General features: G+C 40.4%; 1 protein-coding gene across 4 annotated transcripts; it reads right to left on the bottom strand.

Moving 5' to 3' along the window:
* Positions 1 to 1,264: 1,264 nt before the first annotated feature.
* Positions 1,265 to 19,929, bottom strand: ndel1a (nudE neurodevelopment protein 1-like 1a). Of its 4 annotated transcripts, none has more exons than XM_085417042.1 (10): positions 19,819 to 19,929; positions 17,965 to 18,061; positions 14,278 to 14,431; positions 6,890 to 7,038; positions 5,837 to 5,973; positions 5,535 to 5,708; positions 5,045 to 5,139; positions 4,809 to 4,945; positions 4,639 to 4,673; positions 1,265 to 2,326 (listed from the first exon to the last, which is right to left on the bottom strand). In XM_085417042.1, exons 2-10 carry the CDS (start codon positions 18,048 to 18,050, stop codon positions 2,316 to 2,318), a joined length of 978 nt encoding a protein of 325 aa, XP_085273168.1. In that variant the 5' UTR covers positions 18,051 to 18,061; positions 19,819 to 19,929; the 3' UTR covers positions 1,265 to 2,315. The 4 variants fall into 4 exon arrangements, with proteins under 4 accessions (XP_085273168.1, XP_085273169.1, XP_085273166.1 ...); XM_085417043.1 differs by having other exon boundaries at positions 1,265 to 2,323; XM_085417040.1 differs by lacking the exon at positions 4,639 to 4,673.
* Between the last annotated feature and the right edge of the window lie 1,556 nt (positions 19,930 to 21,485).

Raw genomic sequence — 21,485 nt, 5'->3', positions numbered from 1 at the left:
TGTCCATGAACTCCTCTTACACGATGTGGAGTTGCACTACCAAACTTGGTACGCTATAGCACCCTGAAGGTTCTTATCTGCATCAGATGTTATGTCATCATGTTTCCTAAGAACAACCTAGTAACCAGCTAAAAGGACCTATTTTTAGCCTTTACGCACATGTCACACATTTTAAAAGCATTGTAGAATTTTAATTTCATGACATGAAAATTAAGTTTCAGCCACATAAGTTGAATAATAAAAACACTAAATGGTTCTTATATTATAAAGCCATCACGTTGCCTGTCAGCCACATAGCAAGAGGCCAAAATGAAACATTTTCAGCATAAAAAAAATATATATATCTACAACCTTTTTTTTTTTTTATTCATTTTTTAAAATCTTTTACCTGAGAGATTAAGCAGAGACGGACCAAATCACTATTGTAGCACAGGCATGTACTAGTAGAATAAAGCAGGGTAAGATTCAGGGCGTGGCTATGAAACCAATAGGTGACATCACTGTGGTTACTTGTATCTTGTATCTGAAGTTCATTAGTATAGATATATGTAAGAATCTTCTTAGAGTATTTCTAGTAGTGGAACAATTTAAATTTTATTTTTTTTTAAATCCACAGAAATAATTTCCAGTTTTCAAGTCTTCTACAGTCTTTTTAGACTGACATAAAAATATAATTTGACAGCATCAACACATCTGAGAACTGGGTATGGGTGTTTTTCCTGACGACGGGGCAATCGTGGCTCAAGAGTTGGGAGTTCTCCTTGTAATCGGAAGGTTGCCGGTTCGAGCCCCGGCTTGGACAGTCTCGGTCGTTGTGTCCTTGGGCGAGACACTTCACCCGTTGCCTACTGGTGGTGGTCAGAGGGCCCGGTGGCGCCAGTGTCCGGCAGCCTCGCCTCTGTCAGTGCGCCCCAGGGTGGCTGTGGCTACAATGTAGCTGCCATCACCAGTGTGTGAATGTGTGGATGACTGGATATGTAAAGCGCTTTGGGGTCCTTAGGGACTAGTAAAAGCGCTATATAAATACAGGCCATTACCATTAACTTATAGATTCAGTCAAATCTGATTTAAATAACATCTTCAGTTTTCTTGTTATTTTTCTGGACTACCAAAACAACACTAATATGAAAAGCTCACCGTATTCTAATTTCTAAACTGATACAACAGAAAAACAGCAAACATTAATATTTGAGAAGAGAATGAAAAGTAGTCTTTGCCTTGAGAATAACTTCAAGAACCAAGTAAAACATAATCAGTGTGGTATAATTACATATTTTATTGAAACATGCTATAAAAGAAATTTAAAATAAATTAAACCCACAAACAGGCAATATTGCACTCGAATGAAAAGAAAAAAAAAAAAAAAAAAAAAAAAACCCAACAAAAAACAAAACAAGGTCAAAGTGCTTCACTTGCAACTGAGAAAGGTTTGTGCATCAATTCAAAGAACAAAATGTGGATAAAACGTTTCGACTACAGGCTGTAAGAATGCTGGTTAACTGGTCCGAACACTATGACAGCACTACTTTAACTGGCTGCCTGTCAATAACGATCAATATGACCAATACTGTACACGTCATGTCACACGGTTCAGAAGTTACATGGTGTGTTTGGCTCACTGAAAAACTCCCGACTCTGTGGAACTAAATAAGAAGTCAAATACAAGCGCATGAGGATGGCGCCAGAAGCCAGAATCACCCAAAAATCACTACCTGGAAAGGCTCTTGGAAACCTCAATAATTGGTGGAGTCACAGGCCACATGGCACAGTTATTTAGGACATCTGCATCCAATAAACCTGCTGATTTTTATAATTAGAGGGTTCAGCAGTGGTTTAACTGAAGTAATTTAAGTTAAAGATCAGTGAAGAGGCTGCTTAGATTTAAAAACAAAAAAGCAACTCATCATCATTTCCAAGACTAACTGCATAATATTTCCCTTTCCAGATGATATGCCATTCTTAGAAACCACTTCACATGTCAGGGGAGATCCTTGAGGTAAAAAAAAAAAGCAGAGGGGGGGCTTTAACAGTCTTTGTGAGCAAACAGTGGATACAGTAACACATCATATACAGACTAATTTACAGCAAACGAAGCACAAGTGAGGACAGACAGAGAGAGAGGCAGCGCGGGAAGACGAGGAGATGAGCCACAGTAACAGTAAGTTTTACAGTATTAGCCTTTCGTGATCCCTCTTTTTGCGCCTTCTCTTCCTGTTGTGTTTCATGTTGGCATCACAAAGCCAGGGGCACTAAACCGTGGGAGGAGGCGGCGGGAGGCGCGGTGATGGCCATCCGGGTACCAGCTTCGAGTCCGTTCACGGTCCTGCTGCGAGAAAACAGACTTTTGAAACAAAATGTCCCGGAAGCAGATACACGAATCCACCCGTTACCAGCCACCAATCAAAGCCTCCACACAGTTAAAGCAGTTTAATTTGAATGCAAACAAGGTGGTCAGTATGGAAGCCCATTGGTGCCAGATTATGAAAGCCAGGAATCGGATATAATAAAAATGATCAGTCATGAAAATAAATAAAGATAGATCAAATATATGTTTTTAAAAGCAGCTGAGATAGTCGATATAAATGTGTCCAATAATCTGTATGTTCTCAATCATAAACATAAAAGTAATAATCATCAATAATCAAAGGACCACCTGGCTGGCTGAAAAGGTTTTTAGCTTTCACTTAAAAATGGATAAAAACAGCTAAATTCATGACATATGTCAGCTGGCACACTTTCTATGCCAGGAGCTACAAATAACATAAATACAAAGATATAAATTTGGTAGAAATGTAAAAAATAATAATAGTATCTCTCATCCCAGTACAAATATTTAATGTGGCTCTAAAACACATGATTACGATTTCTCTACATCTACCTATTATATACCCATCCACCTATACTTTCCCTCAACAGCTGTTTTTAAGATGCACACAATTAGAAGAAAATTGGCTCAAAGTTATGGTGGCCCCAAAGGGGGAAGATGTCAAATAAATAAAGAAATAAAAGCTTGTTTGAGACAGAATGAACAGACACGCATCAATACTCTGTATAAAATAAAGACAAATTATTTTCTGCTCTAGTAGAGACTTAAGTATATACTTACTAAACTACTGTATTCAAGTAAAAATTTATCTACTGTATTGTAGATACATAAGGGAAAATGAGATCAGATAGCTTCAAAGCTTTGGTCGGTTTTACTTTATCAAAAACTGCCAACACAGGTCGAAGCACCGACCGGCGCAGCGGGAGGTGGCTCTGTCCTCATTATCAAACGCCCTTCATCTCACACAGGACAACAGCTGCATAGCAGACATGAGGCAATATTAGCAAACACAGGCATGTGCCGCTAAAAATAAAAGTTTAATGCAGAAACTGGGAAGGAAGCAGGAGAGTCACCCAGAGTTATCCAACTGGTTTCACCGCGTTCTTTTGTGGGTCACAGTTGGGGCATGAAAGGCATCCTCTGTGTGGTAGGAGTTTGAAAAGCACAGAAATATGAGCTTTGGAGGAGTGCCAGTGAAACTACATTTTCAAGACTGGGCTGGGCATTGTGTGGAAGTTTTCTCGAACTGGTGTTTCTGTGTATCCAAATTCCTGTGCCGACGGAAAAGCACATTTCTCAGTGTTACAAAGTTTTTCCATGAACGGTGTGAATAAAGTTACAAAAATCTGTCTGAATTAGGCCAAAAAATAAAAAAATAAGTCTACAACCCTAACTACGATGTATTGTCAATTATACTACCTGACACTTTTTACTTGTCATTTTTAAATAGATCTTGAAACAAAATTACTTTTATTGCAGCTCTGGTGATTTCTTGGAACTTCATTTATTGAAGTATAAAGTCATTTTTTCTTAATAAATGGCCAGACATAGCTGAATGTGACTGTACTCTTCATAAGACCTCCCTGCTCTGAAGTCACCCAGACAATGCCCTTGTTGTGCACACATACTCTGCCTATTTATATTTCTCTCGCACAGCAGAAACACTACACTTCCTCTGGCTGCCAGTCCCCACAGTAAGGATCTGTTGGCAACATAAGCATGAAGAGCAAAAAAATTCAAGCTGAACAAAACCGTTGTCATCATATACAACAATAAACCAACACCTGGATCCTGTTAGCAGGTGTTATTATATACTCATATTAGGTAGTGCTTACTAATAAGGTTCTTGAGCCACTTGTGGCTATATTTCCCAACTTCATCAGGACGTTGGTTTTCATTTTATGTTTGTTGTAAATTAAATTCATAAATATGTACACATCCATGTGGGAGGTGTTAGCACCCTAAATAAATCCAATCCGACTGAAGATTCTCTCGTGAATCATCTCCTGAGGGACTTCCAGCCATAAATTAAAACAAATAAAAAGGTATGGCAAAAACGGACTTTGTTAATAGCATTACTGGTTAGATCTGGAGCTGAAAACAAACACTTTATACTAGTATAGACAAGAAAAACATGAATCAGGTCACTTTAGAGTTGAGAGATTATTTCAGCAGCACCACGCCACCACCACTAAATGGTTATCCAGCCCACACTTATTTCTATGAGATGGGAAAAGAGGCTTGTTAAGGAGCAGCGGCAGCATGCATGGCCCTCTACACACTTGCATAACAGGTGAAGGAGCTACAATTACCCCAAATTAATGCAGGGAATATGACCATCTCAGTCCTGCTGGGGGGAAAAACAAATGCACACCATCTCAGATACTCGTCCTTATTCACGCAACAATACAACCATGCTGTCCACACTTACATGTGACAGTAATGGGCAATAAAACTACAGACTGAATGTGCTTTCACTCACGCTTTATCAAAATATGACGTATGGAGCGCTTGGGAGTAGTTTGCATTCAGCGCGTTGCTGTTGTCGAGAGCGAACGTCTTCCGAGCTTTCTGGTCTTTGGCAAAGTTCCTGCAGGCGGCGAGCTTCGACTCGAGAGCCTGTGAGGACACAAAAGATGAAGAGGAAAGATAGAGGACTTCCGACATGAAGCCAGAGGTGGAAATGAGAACCAGAAACAGGGAGGAGGAAAGACTCACCCCAACTTTCCGGAGCAAATCACTGACAATGTTGAGGGCTGATATTCTGGCCGAGGGGGTCAGAGGCGAGTTGCTGCCATAGCCATTTGATAGCACTAGTTAGAAAAAAGTAAAGAAACCAATTTATTCCTCCAATTTTTATTTTATTAAATCTTTTACAGAGTTCAAAATCATTATTCTGTTTAAGCAATTAGTTCCCCCTGTTTAATAACCTCTTGGCAGATTTCAGACACTTATTTATGAATATTTGTTAAATTAAAGACATTAAAATCAACTGTTAATCTGCTATATTTTTATAATTGAGCCAAAATATATTAAAAAGTTTTCATGGGGTCTTTGCTGCACTTTAACTGCACAAGAACTGATTATACAGCTGGGTCATTACAGAAATAAATGTTTTCTGCATGCAAATATACGCGCAGCACAACATTTAAATAAAGAGCTACATGTCTGTACTTGCATGTTGAGGGGAAAGACGTTGTGCAGCTACCTGTTTGGTTGGCAAAGGCGTTGTCCAGACCTTTGCTCAGTGGGGTAGCCGGCAGGGAGAGGGAGGCCTGCACAGCCGTGTCCATCTTCACGTTATCCTGTGTGGGTGAACTCGGAGCGGACATCCTGGTTACGTCTGCCTGCCTCTCTCGCACGGCGAGCTCCTGCCGTAAATCTTTTTTTTAAAAAAAGAAAAGATAATTGTAACAAATATATATAGGAAAACCCAGATTTTAACCTTCAGAGGAGAAAGACTGCAGCAGCTGCACATTAATGAGCTCGAGTTCATGAGTGAGTAATCACCTCTGGCTTCATCCTTTAATCTTTGCACCGAGACCAGCAGCGACTCCTTCTCATCCAGCTCGCTCTCCAGGAAGGCATTCCTCTCAATGGCCTGGTTCAGACGCTGCTCGAAGTTCTCAAGAGACACGATAGTTGCTCTAGAAGAAATATTTTTAAAAAGGAAAAAGACTTCAGTAATTATGTGCAAATAACCTCAGAGGCATGTTCTCTGCAGACACTAGTGCTTGAATAATAATGAGTAAGTAATCAATATCTGAGGCTTATCTATTGATTTTAATCCAGCTTTGTCCAGCAATCAATTGACTTGAAGCCATTTGTTAATTGCAATGAGATCCTAGAATTTTATCTCTTGCAAATTTTTATAAAAATGTAACCAACATCACAAAGTAGGCAAGAAACAGAAGTGTGTTTGCACTTACTTAAGGTAGCGTCATTTGTTTATTATGCTGAATATTCTACATGATCCCAGCAACAAAGCTAAAACCTAAAAATCAAGTTGAAACTTTCAGAGGCTGAAAACAAATGAAGCCATTGTGAAGTAGCTACAGCTGCAGTTCCTCCAAAGGCCACTGGGGGCTGGCGCTGAAAGAGTCATTTTCTTGGCTATGCTGAACTGCTCTGCTCTTTGCAGCTTCACCCTTTACTGTTAGATGTGATATATTATCATCATATACTGTACACAAAAGATGGATGTAACTATCACGATATGACTTTTAACTTTCAGGATACCACCATATTATTGTTGTTGTGATTTTTGTTTTGTTTTTTTAGCTGTAGTTACCACATTTGGAGAAGAGGGTGGAGTTAGAAAAACGATGTTAGCAAGCTGTACCAGAGATAGATTACTGCTTTGACTCTTGCTCATCAAAACTGAAGCGCACATGACTGGGTGGTCTAGTAGTGCACGTAAATGCACAGTGATCTGTATTGTTTGTCCGATATTTTCATTAAAGGTGCATAAACACCACAAACATGGTCAAATGGTTCACACAGCACAAAGGAAACTTTGAGACTGTTTTATTTATTTAGTAAGTATTAAGAGTCCAAACAGACCTTTTGGCTCTTTCCAGATCATCGTTGGACTGCTCGAGCTCTCTGACGTATTTGTGAAGCTGCTCCTTGATGCTGCGCGTTTGGCCGAGGTCGTCCTCCAGCATGGAGATCTGCTTGTAGCTCTGAGAGTACTGCTGCTCCATCTTCTCCTGAGGAGGAGAGCAGACAACATGTACTGAACATCTGACTGCATGCATTTAAACACATGATTGAACAGCTCCCAAAGCACGCCGCCATACATTTTTCAGTGCTCCATTCATTTTCCCTTTCCATTTAAAAAAAAAAAAAAAAAAAAAAAAAGCAGCAGTGTGACCCATTTATCCACCAGCTCTGAGACAATTGGCATGATAAACACCACCGGGCCTGTCTGTGTGTCTGACCTACATCTGCTGATAAAGTAATGACTGAGCTGCAGCCAGCCGCAGAAAGGCCAGACAGTCCTCTCGTTCAGCAGGTCCAATTAACAGAGTTTAAAAGCACAAACGCTGAGATAAATCTGAAGCTCTGATTCTCGTCCTTTTAGATCTGAGCTCAGCCTTTGACACCATTTCTCACTCTGTCCTTCTAAGCAGACTTTCCTCTCTCGGCATCTCTGACACACCCCTCGCCTGGTTTCAATCATATCTCCTCGACCGTTCCCAGTTTATTCAACTAAGATCATTCCGCTCTCGTCTATTCCCCGTCACCTCTGGTGTACCCCAAGGCTCAGTTTTAGGCCCTCTTCTCTTTATAATATACATCCTCCCTCTAGGTACCATCTTCCGCAAATTTGATCTTCACTTTCACTGTTTTGCTGATGACACCCAGTTATATCTCTCTTGCAAACCTGATTCCTCCCTCCCACCTTCTTCCCTTACAGAAGGTCTATCCGAGTTAAAATCCTGGTTTACCTCTAATTTTCTAAAGCTCAATGAGGATAAAACTGAGATCCTCCTTATTGGCACCAAATCCAACCTTTTGAAGGCAAACCATTTCTCACTCACCATCGATAACTCCACAGTTCTCCCTTCTCCTCAGGTTAAGAGCCTTGGTGTCATCCTAGACAGTTCACTTTCTTATAAATCACACATCAATAACCTCACCCGTTCTGCCTACTTCCATCTACGTAACATTAACAGATTGCTTCCTTCTCTTTCCACCCAGTCTACGTCCATTCTTGCACATAGTCTTGTTACCTCCCGTATTGACCACTGCAATTCTCTTTTGCATGGTCTCCCCCAAAAATCCCTCCATAAGCTTCAACTGGTTCAGAACTCTGCTGCTCGCATTATCACCAGAACCCCCTCCTACCAGCACATCACCCCTGTTCTTCAGGAACTTCACTGGCTCCCTGTGAAATTCCGGATAATTTTCAAACTTCTTCTGCTCACCTTCAAGGCCCTTCATAACCTCGCTCCTTCTTACCTTTCTGACCTGTTAACCACCACTTGTTCTGCCTGTTCACTTCGTTCTTCTTCTTCTGTCCAGCTTACTGTACCTTCCTTCCGCCTCACCACCATGGGAAGCAGAGCTTTCAGCTGCTCTGCTCCCAGGTTGTGGAATTCTCTGCCCCCTGAAATAAGAAATATTGGTTCTCTCGCCCAGTTTAAATCCCAACTCAAAACTCATCTGTTCAAATCTGCATATTCACTGTGAATCCACTGTTTGTTCATTTTATCTTGTGCTTTATTTTATTGTTCTTATTCTGCCATTGTTTTACTAAGTGTTTTATCCTATTGTAAAGTGTCCTTGGGTGACTTGAAAGGCGCTCATAAATAAAATTTATTATTATTATTATTATTATTATTATTATTATTATTATTATTATTATTATTATTATTATTTTGCAGCAGTCTACATGCACAAACACAGCACGAGAATATTACTCACAAATCAGAAAATAACACTTAAGATTAGGTTGTGTTTCATGAACATCTGTAAAGGACTGCTTTCTTAATCAAACGTTTTCAGAATGTTAGTATATTTTCTGAGATGTGATGCATTATGAATGCTTTTAGTTCACCATAAAGAGTTTGATAAATGTGCATTTATAAAAAACGTACTTGGCCCCTCACCCAGGACCAATTTGCTTTGAGATAATCTGTGGAAAATGGATGGACGGAAGGAGAGAGGAGGATTATCCAGGATATGTTTGTTGACTTGTCCATTAAAGGTTTTTAGCCATTGAGCGTGTGCTCTCACGCTCGTAACGGCTTCAAACTCCAACATGGCACAGACATCTTTTCTTACAGTCTACGATAAATATTCACAACTTTATTCAGTTAGTTTTGTGCAGTTTATCTTTGTGGTTTGTTAGTCAGTCCTAGGCCATTTTCTTTGTACCCGTGTTATTTTATAAGGGTGCTGTTTTGTGTCCTTTTTATGTTTTAGGAAAAATTCAATTCCTACATCCTGTTTCAGAAATTTTTCCTTTAAAGCTTTGTTAAGATACAAAGCTATGGTGTGTGTAGTGAAATTAGAACCATGAGACATGCCCCAGTGTTGCGCCAACATCTCACCAGTGCTGCATTTCCTCCAAATCAAAGGTGTGAAGTCAGCACTGCTGAAAGTGAAACCTGTCAGACACCTTGGCACAAACATGTTTTCCCTGCAGGTGGCTCGACTCACCCGGCTTGAAACATGGACTCAGAAATGAGCCACTTGGATTTGGTAATTATGGAGCGAGAATAACAGCGAGACACAATCCGATGCATTATTTATGAGTGTGGCACAGATCAGCTGCATCAGTATACAGCCAGATTAGGGCAGAACAGGTGGTGAGATTGGAAGGATATACCTCAGATTCCCACTGCAGCGAGATTACCATTTAGATTGCACTTTAAAACATCTCATCTCCAGGACTGTACTCAGTTTTCATGGAGGCCAGTAAACTACAGGATAAGGTTACAGCTAGAAATCCAACAAAGGCAGGGCCACAAAAATAAGAGGTGTTGTTCTTTGAGAAGGCAGCCAATAAACATTTATTCTGCAAGACATCGCTTCTACAGGAGCAGCAGCTGTTACAGGCCCACTTCTCTTCACTCCCAGGAGACTACACTCAAGGGCAGCAGATGATAGATGGCGACGAAAAAAAAAAGCCCTCATATTTATTTCAAGGATACGTGTGAAGACACTCGCCTAATGTCTTGTTAATATTAGAAACATATATACATAATGCTGGCCTCATCATAAATGCAGAGTGAGAGAGAAAGTCACAGTGAAGGTCTTCTTTAGGTTCACCACATAAATCTGAGAAGCTTAATGAGATACAGTTGGATTGTTAAAATAAGCCATTATGGCTCAGTAGCAATTATTCTATCAGGCTTTTAATTAACCAATTAAAATCAGCTTGTTCGTAAAATGCCAGAAAATGGCACGAAAAGCTCACAAGGATTTTCCTGACCACATGGTGGCACTGACATGTTGATCACCTGATTCTCAGCTCTTAAATCTAACCCATCAAAAACATGTTAAAAACATTCAGGATGACTAAATTAACTTAGAACATGACCATTTATGGTTTAGGTAAATTAACTAGATTAAGAAAAAGGTCATTAGAGAGGCTTAGAGGTGCTGGTTATAGCTAGCTTTTAGCATGCTAAGCTATGCTAAACTACCAGGTGTTCTGGGAATCCATCCTACCTGTTGTTTCTGCACATGCGCACAACACAAAATTCAGTGCCAAACTGTCCTACCTATTGGAATTTATGCTAGAATTATTGTGCGACAGCGGAAATGTCCATAAACTACAAACGGTAGGACGGTTTGCCAAAGTGCGCAAACTTAAAATAATGTATTCTAGCATGCAGGCCTCACGGTTATGGAACGCCAGGACTGCCATAATGAATTAATTAAATACACCATTAAATAATTAATTAAATGTGGCAATAATTAATTAAAATTGGAATTAATTAAATAAATAGTTATGACACATGTAATTAATTAATTATTGACACATTTAATTAATTATTTATGTATTTCACATTTTAATTAATTATTGACACATGTAATTAATTAATTATTGACACATGTAATTAATTAATTATTGACACATTTAATTAATTATTTATGTATTTCACATTTTAATTAATTATTGACACATGTAATTAATTAATTATTGACACATTTAATTAATTATTGACACATTTAATTAATTATTGACACATTTAATTAATTATTTAATGATATATTTATTTATTTCATTTTGGCAGTCCTGACGCCTGGCTCTCCTCATGAAATAATTTTATCTGTCAGCCTCACCCATCAAACTCAGGGGGCGGGGTTAACGCTGCCCATGCAGCTTCTCTAACATTTGATTGGTTGCCGTGCAAAGTAAGTCAAAACAGGTCGATCCTAGAAAATCGATTGCTTGTGTAGACTTGGGGCAGCCAGTTATCCCAGAATGCAGATCAAATCACAAGCAGCAATGGTGGTGGTGTAGTTTTAAAATACCCCGTTTTTCTGTCACCAGCTACACTTTTAACAGTGTTTTAGCCGCGAATGTCGCGACGTATGTCTGGTCAGGTTGTCAACATAGAACATGTTTGCAAAAGTGCTCAGATGTTTTCAGAGATTTCACTAGCTCTGCTAACAGTTAGCATGCAGAGTGCACCGAGGGGGTACGTTAACCGGTTTGTTTACATATTCCACTCTCCGTGTTCCACATGTTGCATTCGCAGATTCTCATTTTCACCGAACGATCGTCTCTTTCCGCCTGGTCTTGTGTCTCTGTGCTTCTGTAACATAAAGAACGAGCTGACATTTTTCTCACGAAACCAGCGATCAGCTCAACAGACCCTCAGTTTACCTGCATGCATCCTCCTCCTCATCTGTCAGCTGTTTAACACCTGCTGCTAATTCAAGAAACACGCCTAGTTACCTGGTGATAGTCACAGTTTAACTGGGCAGCCAGTGCTCGATATAACGCAATGTCAGCGCATTTTTCTGCACAAGATAAGTAAATATAGTGTTTTCCCCGAGCGCAGAGCTGCTGGAGCTCGTTTCTTTACAGAGCACTTTATAGGCGAACAGCTTTATCAGCGGCTGATGTCCAATCACCGGCACACAGCTTTCAAACCTCAGCTGAGTTTTAGCTCTCAGTGGTTAAACGGTGGACTTCATTCACTCAGGTTCTGTCTGTCGGGTCACGTTTACTTCGCTGTTTTATTTACAACTGAGCAAATCGGTTTGGCTGAGGTTAAAGTTACGTTTCATAACTGCATAGTTTCACAGACGTTTAGTGGTTCACTGGCACATGTGTTAGACTGAACTATCATCTAAATATCATCTGTTTTTTAATAGTTATTCAACTGTATTCTAAGCACCAGCTGTCTGTTAGAATGTGATTTTTTTTCTCTCTCTGTTGGCAGAGGTATAAAAATGCGCAGGAAAATCTGACGTGCATGGCGAACTTCACCGACGATATTTAGGGAGGAATAAACACACATCAAACATAAATGAACCATTTGTCTGTCTCCATAATTGAGAGAATTTTCTCTTCTTATGTCAACACTCTCTCTCTTTTTTTTTGCTTTTTTTTTTTGCTTTTTCGGTCATGTTATGTTTACCTGTCAAAGGCTTGTTACAAACTATGAAACACATTGTGCAGACTTCTGGATGTTAGAAGAAAACTAATACTGCTCATGAATGAGACTAAAGGCAGGAAGGTGTCCTTTAAAACTAAACATGTTAATAGGACCTCCCTGTTTATATCATAGTTTATGATATAGCACGTGTATTTCAGTAATAGCCTGCTGAGGCCACTATACGTGCTGGCCTCATATCAAATGTGAAGGCAGACTGAGTCTATGTTTGACGTTTTTTATATCTAATCTTCCTTTTCAAACATTTAAACAGCAGCGAGTCTGCAGCTGAGGGAATACAAATTCAAATTGTCGGAACAGGTTTGCTCGTTTCTTGGATTCATTTGGTGATTTATTAAATGTATAACTGTTATTCTAATCTGCTGCTGAGTCTCTTACACTTTTCTTTATGCTGTATATTTTCACGTCTCTGGAATAGTTGGCAGTTAGATAGTCAGCTGGGAAACTTTGTGTTAACTCATGGAGCTGAGGATATCGTGGATATGCTGACCTCGCTGCGTGGTGTACAGAGCGAGGTCAGCATGATTAATATTCACAATAAAAATATTAGCCGAACATCATGAAGTCTGTATGTGTTTCATAGTGTCGAACAACCTTTGTACAGTTAAAGCCAGCAGTTACTACATGACGGAAACACCAACGTTATCTCTTTTATGTGTTTATACACAGGTCACGCTGATTACTGAACAAAAACCCAAAGATCAGATGTTAAACAGATTTATTTGCTCTCTCTCCTCCTTAAACATGTTTTTAATGTTAGTTATAATTCAGAATTGGCGACTGAAACACGTAGGACACATAAGAACATCAGGAAATAAAACATCGATAAATATAACCTCAGTAAAAGAAGTCAGCGGGGGTTACTACAGCTGTGTACCGGGGCCTGCGCTTTGTCGGTGGGATTGCTTGCGGGGCGAGCGGGTCTATCCCACGCTTTGCCGTGAGACTGGGCAGACATCTCCGAAATCATCGAAACACTTTTGCAAAGAGGCTGTATCTTGACAAACCGACCAGACACATGAAGATTAAACCACTACATTCTCGGCTAAAAAATATTAAAACGGTATTTGGTAACACACAAACAGGGTTTTTCAAAGCTCAGTTCTGTTAGCTTCCACATGCCGGTTGTTGTGTGCTAGAAACAATGGCCACCAGGCCAAAGCAATGGTTTTGACTCGATCAGCGTTAACCCCGCCCCCTGAGTTTGATGGGTGAGGCTGACAGATAAAATTATTTCATGATGAGAGCCAGGCGTCAGGACTGCCAAAATGAAATAAATAAATATATCATTAAATAATTAATTAAATGTGTCAATAATTAATGAAATGTGTCAATAATTAATTAAAATGTGAAATACATAAATAATTAATTAAATGTGTCAATAATTAATTAATGAAATGTGTCAATAATTAATTAAAATGTGAAATACATAAATAATTAATTAAATGTGTCAATAATTAATTAATTACATGTGTCAATAATTAATTAAAATGTGAAATACATAAATAATTAATTAAATGTGTCAATAATTAATTAATTACATGTGTCAATAATTAATTAATTACATGTGTCATAACTATTTATTTAATTAATTAATTCCAATTTTAATTAATTATTGCCACATTTAATTAATTATTTAATGGTGTATTTAATTAATTCATTATGGCAGTCCTGGCGTTCCATACATACAATGCCACCCACTAATTAGTAAAAATCACATTATGATGCCTCAAAATATCTATGATGGAAGTCATGTCCATCTTTTATAGAGTCTATGGTCAGCTTTCCACAGACTGCAGCAGTTACCTTGAGAGTTTCAACCTCATTCTTGAGTCTGTTGTTCTCAGACTGCAGGTCCTTCATTCGATGCTCGGCCTGGCCAAGCTGTGCTTCCAGCTCAGCCTCCAGCTCCCTGCTCCCCTCCTGAAACTCCAGCAGCTCCTCCTGAGCCTCCTCACAGCTGTGGGCAGACACACAGAAAGCCATTAGACGACAAGTCGAGACAGAAAGAGGACGTGCAAGCCTGGGAGACATGGCTGGTGGATGCATTCATCAAACTTTACAGCTGGATATGGTTTTATTTTTATCGCCGTTGCATCTCCTCTGGGCGCTCGAGATCTGACCCAGATACAATTCCCCAAACTCGAATGCAATTTGTGTCACCTACTTTGTAAAGGGGGTGTTTTAAGGGTTTTAACCCTTTAATTTCTCCTAAGAGATGAACTGCTATAAAATATTAACTTAGGAATTAATATTTAAAGACTAACAGTTGCTTTTGTGCAAAATTTACTTCTGCAAATAGTGACCGCTTTACCCCACATCCACACACCCGAACTACAGCGTCACTATAAAAACTGATTTATTCCCTGTACTTTGCTCCTTTTCTGAAATCTCAGATTCAGCTTTTGTCTTCAAGACTTTTTAACTGGGCCGGTTTTTACTCGTCTTTATGTTTATGAGACAAGGGTTGAGAGCAAGACTGAAGCCCATCCATCATCTGGATGGAAACTGCACAGATTTCTCCTGATGGAGCATGATTTTTCAACAGAGTACAGAAATTCTTGCTTGTCAAGTCAATTTTTGATGTAATCTAACACAACATAATTTACCAGAGACGCTCAATCAGATTAAGATCTGAAGAGCTTTCAGGCCATGGATCTGAAATGTTTTTGATGATCTCTGAGTCACTTAGTTATCACCTTCTCTTTGTGACATGGTCCTCGATTGTGCAGGAAAAATGCAAAGATTGTCACCAAATAGCTTGAGGGTTGTTACAAGAAGTTGAGGATGTTTTTAATATAGTCAATCTTTAAACAGCAGGTCGGACAAGAAGAATCCACAAATGCCAACGAAACAAACCCTGGTATGCTTGGAATTGACGTCACTGTTGAAGCTGCTGCTAACTTCTTACCATACCTTGCGAGTCTGTAACAGTCTGTTATGAAACAGTCAATGATTTACCATCTTTACAGCTTTACAGGCCGCTGCAGTCGATCTTGTCTAGTAAAAACAGCTGACACTATTGTGCCAGCTGACATGCTGGCAGTGAGGTCAAACTGAAATTTGTGTTTTAACCAAGAAGTGCGTCTCTGACTCTCCAATGTAACCTTCGAAACATACAACGAGCCACATGATCCTGGACCAGCTTTACCGCAAAGTGCTGATTATGTAAGTGTCTGCTGATGTGGTCACTGAGAGACTGATACACGGACACACACACACAGCTGTCTAAAAATGGCATCATGGGAGCTGAAGTGCTCGGGGTGGCACCGAGCCAAGGCATCCATTTGTTTTCAAAGCCACCGCGGTAATGTCGAGCCAGGCCGGGCTTTGAACTGGTTTCGCTCTGAAAAGGTTGGCTGTCACACATTTGCACACTGGTGCCTCCTCTTTCCCTACATTCAAAACCAGACAGCATGACAAGGGAACCCTTTGTGGGCCAAACACACTCATGTCATATTGTTTTGCTCATTCAAAGTTCAAACCCGAGGTCCTCTGTGTTATCGCTGTACAGTGGTGAAGAATCATGGTATTGCTTTGCTACTTAGCGCACAGGACAGCACTGCTGGGCTTTGTGAACAGCTACACAGAATAATACAATGTACCTCTGTACCTCAGAGACACAAACTGGGAACTGTCCTTCACTTATATGACCCCAATAAACATGGCCTCCACTCTGAAGGAAGCCCATTGTCTTACATAATCAGGCGTAGGCCTGAGCTTGTTTCCTGTAGCACCTATTGTTGACATTTCAATCAGCTGATCTTAATCAAGCAGCATATAGAGCACAGAAATAGGTTTCATACAAATGCAGCAATCTTTACACGATGAATGAACAACAGTGAGAATCTGCACAGAAAAATCATTCAAAGATGGGACAAAGAGACGTGGGAGCCTTTTATGTTTAATGTGAAATATGAGCTGCCGCTGTGGGAAGAAATTGAGAAGGAAGATTTCACTGCTTGTCTCACAAGTGTCACCGGAGATGCCAACAGCGGCTGCTAATTGAAAGTCTAAGACTGACAGATAGCAGATAAAGCATTTCTCCCACAGACACAAAGAGCGGACTGGTTACCATCAGATCTTGTGATTCAAATGTCGCTAACAAAGACGTCTCTCAGTTCAGAAGTAGCTGCACAGAGATCATTTACATAGGTTAAAGGTTGCAGCACCAGTAAGAAGTAGTAGGACTTCAGCTAATGACTGCATTACACTTGACACAATCACACGCACGTTTATACAAAAAGCTTTTTTCTATACTTGAGTGCTCTCAGCCTAATTTTAACACACTCACACTCTGATGGATGTGTCAGGGGTAACTCTGGGTTCAGTCCCTTGCCCAGAGATCCTTCAAAACAGACTAGAGGAGCCGGGGATCAAACCCCTGACCTACTGACTGGTAGACGACCTGTTCTGCCTTCTGAGATATAAAGGTGTATGTATAAAGATAAAATAACCAGTGCTAATCAACTGTAAACTGAAGTTTAATGCTCATTGTTTTACTTTTAACAATAAAACTCTAATCAATCATATTAGCTAAACATGTGTTGTATTACCAATTAAGTTTGTCATTTTAAAATGTTAAAGAATTATGAATTATATACATTTTACTGTACAGCATCGCCATGCTGGTGATCTCAAAGATGTGGGGTAGGTTTGAAATACTGGGGAGATATGGTTACTTTATGGTGCCTGCTTTGTGTACAGGGGAGTTGTCATGTTGAAACAAGGATGGGCAAAAACACCATAGTCTAAAACATCACTGAACTGCACAATGCAGCTTTGTTATATAAAGAATCAAGATCAAAACAACCTCCAACCTAAAGCAGAAGTCACATAAGGGGATCTTTATTTAAAGCAGTAACAAATGTATACTGTACTGGAATAAAAATAATGCTTTCATTTTAGTTCACATGTTCCAGTTTTGAATGACAATACCTCTGAAATGAAGGATGTATTGCATATCTTACCGATTACTGGGAGGAACAGTGGCACATTTGAGCTTTTACTTCCCATTAACCTTCATTTCAATGCTGTGCACGAGGAGTTGAATACTTTATGCTTTGGTCGCCTCTGAGGAGGATTTTTCAATTTCCCCAGGTACCATATAAAAGCTTGGCTCACCTGAGTTTTATCAGGTTCAACGTGCATGAAAGAGACAGTGGTACTTGAGCATCAAGGTGCACAATAACCAAATGTACCTACAGTTAAAAGATTAAGTTTGTGCATTTTTTCCTCCTGTCAATGCATCTTCTACCACAAGTAACTCTTGACCAAAGAGAAGTTAAAGCCCCAAACGCTGAATTAGCAGAGGAAGAAGATGGGAAAACTAGACTGGACTTCACCAGACAATCTTTTCATGAGATTTGTTGATTATGAGTAAAAAACACAAAACTATACCTGCATTATTATTTAACTAAGTGTTTCCAAAGGGCTGAGGCACTGATGTTACTGAAGGAGAAACAGAGCCTGCACAGTGTGTATTGTACATACCTTTTCTTGTACTTGAAGGAAAGAGCCTTCCAGAAGTCGATTTCCTCATCTTTTGAGGAGAATTTCGGTATCATATCCATTTCCATGGCAAAAAAATCTACACAGGAGGGAATCGGGAAACAAGCGTGATTTCAGTGGGATAAAGACAATCCTACAAAAGACGAAAGGTTAACAGATGAAGTATAAACATTTGAGAAAAACCCAAGAGCAACCACTCCTGAAAAACAGCATTTTTAATTTGATGTAGAGCCTTCTGTATGATTAAATATATCATAGATTGGCCCAAATAAGACTCCACAGGCTTGTTTAGGCTGTGTATAATGCCTCCTATGCGTAGCACCCGATGGGCCTAGATGTTAATGCAAAGCACAGTTCACAGAGGTAACAATGAGACCGGGAGCCTCATTGATAACTTTTAGGGGGAATTTAAATCCCCAAACACCAAACCAGTTGTGAGCAGGAGCGGATGGGAACACTAGGCTGCAGATCCAGCAAGAACTGGACAAATGATTTTGGAGGATAGTTTTGCTCTCGTGAGATCTGCTGAGGTCTAAGTTAATCAATAGGCAAAATCAGTGAAGGTACCAGTCCAACTCTGTCTCACCTTCTCTTAGAACATGAAGAATACCCGATGCAGACAAGAGAACACAGTGATAGTATGAAGCCTGACATTTTTCACAGGGGTAGCACAGCTTCTCTTTGGTGCTATGGATGTAATAGCTCCCACAGTGGGTCTACATTTCTAGTTTATTTGCCACATAAGGGAACAGGAACTGCTAAATGAGCATCAAAGCTCAAATTAATCTTTAATCACTCCTCTGTGCTCCACCACTGGGACTCACTCCTGAGATTCAAAACCACTGCTTTAAGCTACCCTTCTTTTTATTGGCTGCCGCTCATAAATAGAAAGGTTGACCGGTGAGTGGGTGGGTGGGGCTTCTGTGACCATATTAGCGACATCTGCTCTCTTTGACATCAAAGACCCAAGAGCAGGAAATAACTGTCTGAAATGAAGTGTTTAGAGCAGTGTGAAGTCTGGGCCATATCATATCTGGGCCAGCAGGTGGTTAGCTTAACTGAGGGAAACATCTGGACGAATTCCACTAAATCTAACAAATTAGCAGTAAATTTCACATTTTGAGTAAAATAACCGAATCTAATCTTGAACTAGGGGATGAAAAAAATAATAAAATAATTTGAAGGCCATTCAAGCAGAAATCCTATTAACTTTTTATAGCACAGGATGCAAAAATGTATTCTGTCATCCTTTGAATAATTCAGCTTTATATTATAGCCAACACTCACGGCTCGAAGGAGAAATTATAGCCGGGGAACAGCAGCACACACTGGAGCCGCTGTTTCCCAAATTAATGGGATTATTATTTTTCCATTTAGTTTTTATGAAGTCTGTCGATTTAAATAGGCGTAGGTGCAAACTAAGGGTGGTTTGAACAGGCCACATCACTGCAGGGTGAAATATTAACCTTTAAATAACCTGATCTCAATTCCTCACTCAGAAAAATGACCCTGTTGAACACGGACCATATGTCGAGCCAACCACAGCCCCGCCGAAGGTGATAAACATTTTCACTACAAGAAAAGCAATTAAAAAAAAATCCACCTCAAATTAAATAATCGGGTTAGCGTTGGAAACATAACACAGGATTGGAGATGATACCAAGCTTGGCGGCTGAAAACGTGCAGATGATGTTGAGGAGGATGATGATGATGCGCTCAGCTGTCAAAACTGGGTGTGCAAAGGAGCCGAACGAACCGACGACACGCTGCTCTCAGTGTTTCACCTCCATTTGTTTTCCACTACAAAAATAAAATAAAGGATAATGAACTCGGTACCTGAACATCGCTTCGAACAGAGCTGTTTATCGGTCCATCCTGCACGGCTGCCGAGGCCGACCGTCCCCTCCAACGTCTGCTGATCTCTGCTGCTCACAGGAGCGTTTAAAGGGAAACACACCCTCCACACAGATCCTTCTTATTTCCGCACCTCAGCTATAATTTGGATCCTTATGCCAGAATATTCACAAGGCTGAGAATATGTGGAGAATATTTTACTGATAATAATAATAATAATAATAATAATAATAATAATAATAATAATAATAATAATAATAATAATAATAAATATTATTTTGTCTGAGGTGAAAGATCCTCATAGTCAGTGAATAATGAGTAGATCAGCTCAGATGATAAAATTAAATATTTAATTTCTAATACAGTAAAGAGCTCTGTGTTTTGGTTGGCTGGTGTTTATATAAAGAAAAGAAAATGCAATAAAAAATAAAAAGTAAAATTATGGTTAGGAGTGGATTTCATCAACTCGTGCCTTTTTTGCTCGCGAGCTTCACTGCTGCTCACGAACTGCGCATAACACTCAGTTAATGTTAAATTATCATCACCTGGCGGCAGTGGGCTAGAACAGCAGTCTGTGTAGCCTTTGAATTGTGCCTGAAGTCATCTAAAAATTAATGCGTGCATATAATTAAGTATGCTTTTCTTTAGAGATATAAGTTCACCTCCTACATCGTTCCCTCGCTCACCTGGAGACCGCTGGAAGCACTGTGAGAATCATGTTCTTTGATTTCTCCAGTGCCTTCAACACCATTCTTCCCTCGGTTCTAAAGGACAAGCTGGTGAACTCTGGAGTGGACCATCACCTCACTACCTGGATCCTGGACTACCTCACCGACCGACCACAGTATGTGAGGACTCAGGGCTGTGTGTCGGACAGGGTCGTCTGCAGTACGGGGGCCCCACAGGGAACGGTTCTGGCTCCGTTCCTCTTCACCATCTACACTGCAGACTTCTCCCACAATTCCACCCAGTGCTTCCTGCAGAAGTTCTCTGATGACTCTGCAATAGTCGGCCTCATCACTGATGGGGACGACAAGGAGTACAGAGGTCTGACCCAAGACTTTGTGGACTGGTGCCAGCTGAACTACCTCCAGATCAACGCCAGTAAAACCAAGGAACTGGTGGTAGACTTCCGCAGGCACAAGCATTCTCCACTGCAACCACTGAACATCCAAGGTATGGACATTGAGGCTGTGGACAGCTACAGGTACCTTGGTGTTCATCTGAACAATAGACTGGACTGGACTCATAACTCAGACGCCCTCTACAGGAAAGGGCAGAGCAGGCTGTACCTGCTGCGGAGACTCAGGTCGTTTGGAGTGGAGGGCCCACTCCTGAAGAAATTCTATGACTCTGTGGTGGCTTCTGCTATCTTTTATGGCGTGGTCTGCTGGGGCGGCAGCATCTCTGCTGGGGACAGGAAGAGACTGAACAGGGTGATCCGAAGGGCCAGCTCTGTTCTAGGATGCCCTCTGGACCCAGTGGAGGTGGTGAGTGACAGGAGAACGGCGGCTAAGCTGTCATCCCTGATGGACAACATCTCCCACCCCATGCAGCAGACTGTGACAGCACTGAGCAGCTCCTTCAGTGGGAGACTGCGGCACCCACGGTGTGGGACGGAGAGATTTCGCAGGTCTTTCCTCCCCACT

Source organism: Rhamphochromis longiceps, linkage group LG8, assembly GCF_057381845.1.
Source record: "Rhamphochromis longiceps isolate RC_006_pf linkage group LG8, R_longiceps_female_GT1.1, whole genome shotgun sequence".
Taxonomy (NCBI): domain Eukaryota; kingdom Metazoa; phylum Chordata; class Actinopteri; order Cichliformes; family Cichlidae; genus Rhamphochromis; species Rhamphochromis longiceps.
This window is presented reverse-complemented; position numbering and strand designations above follow the sequence as displayed.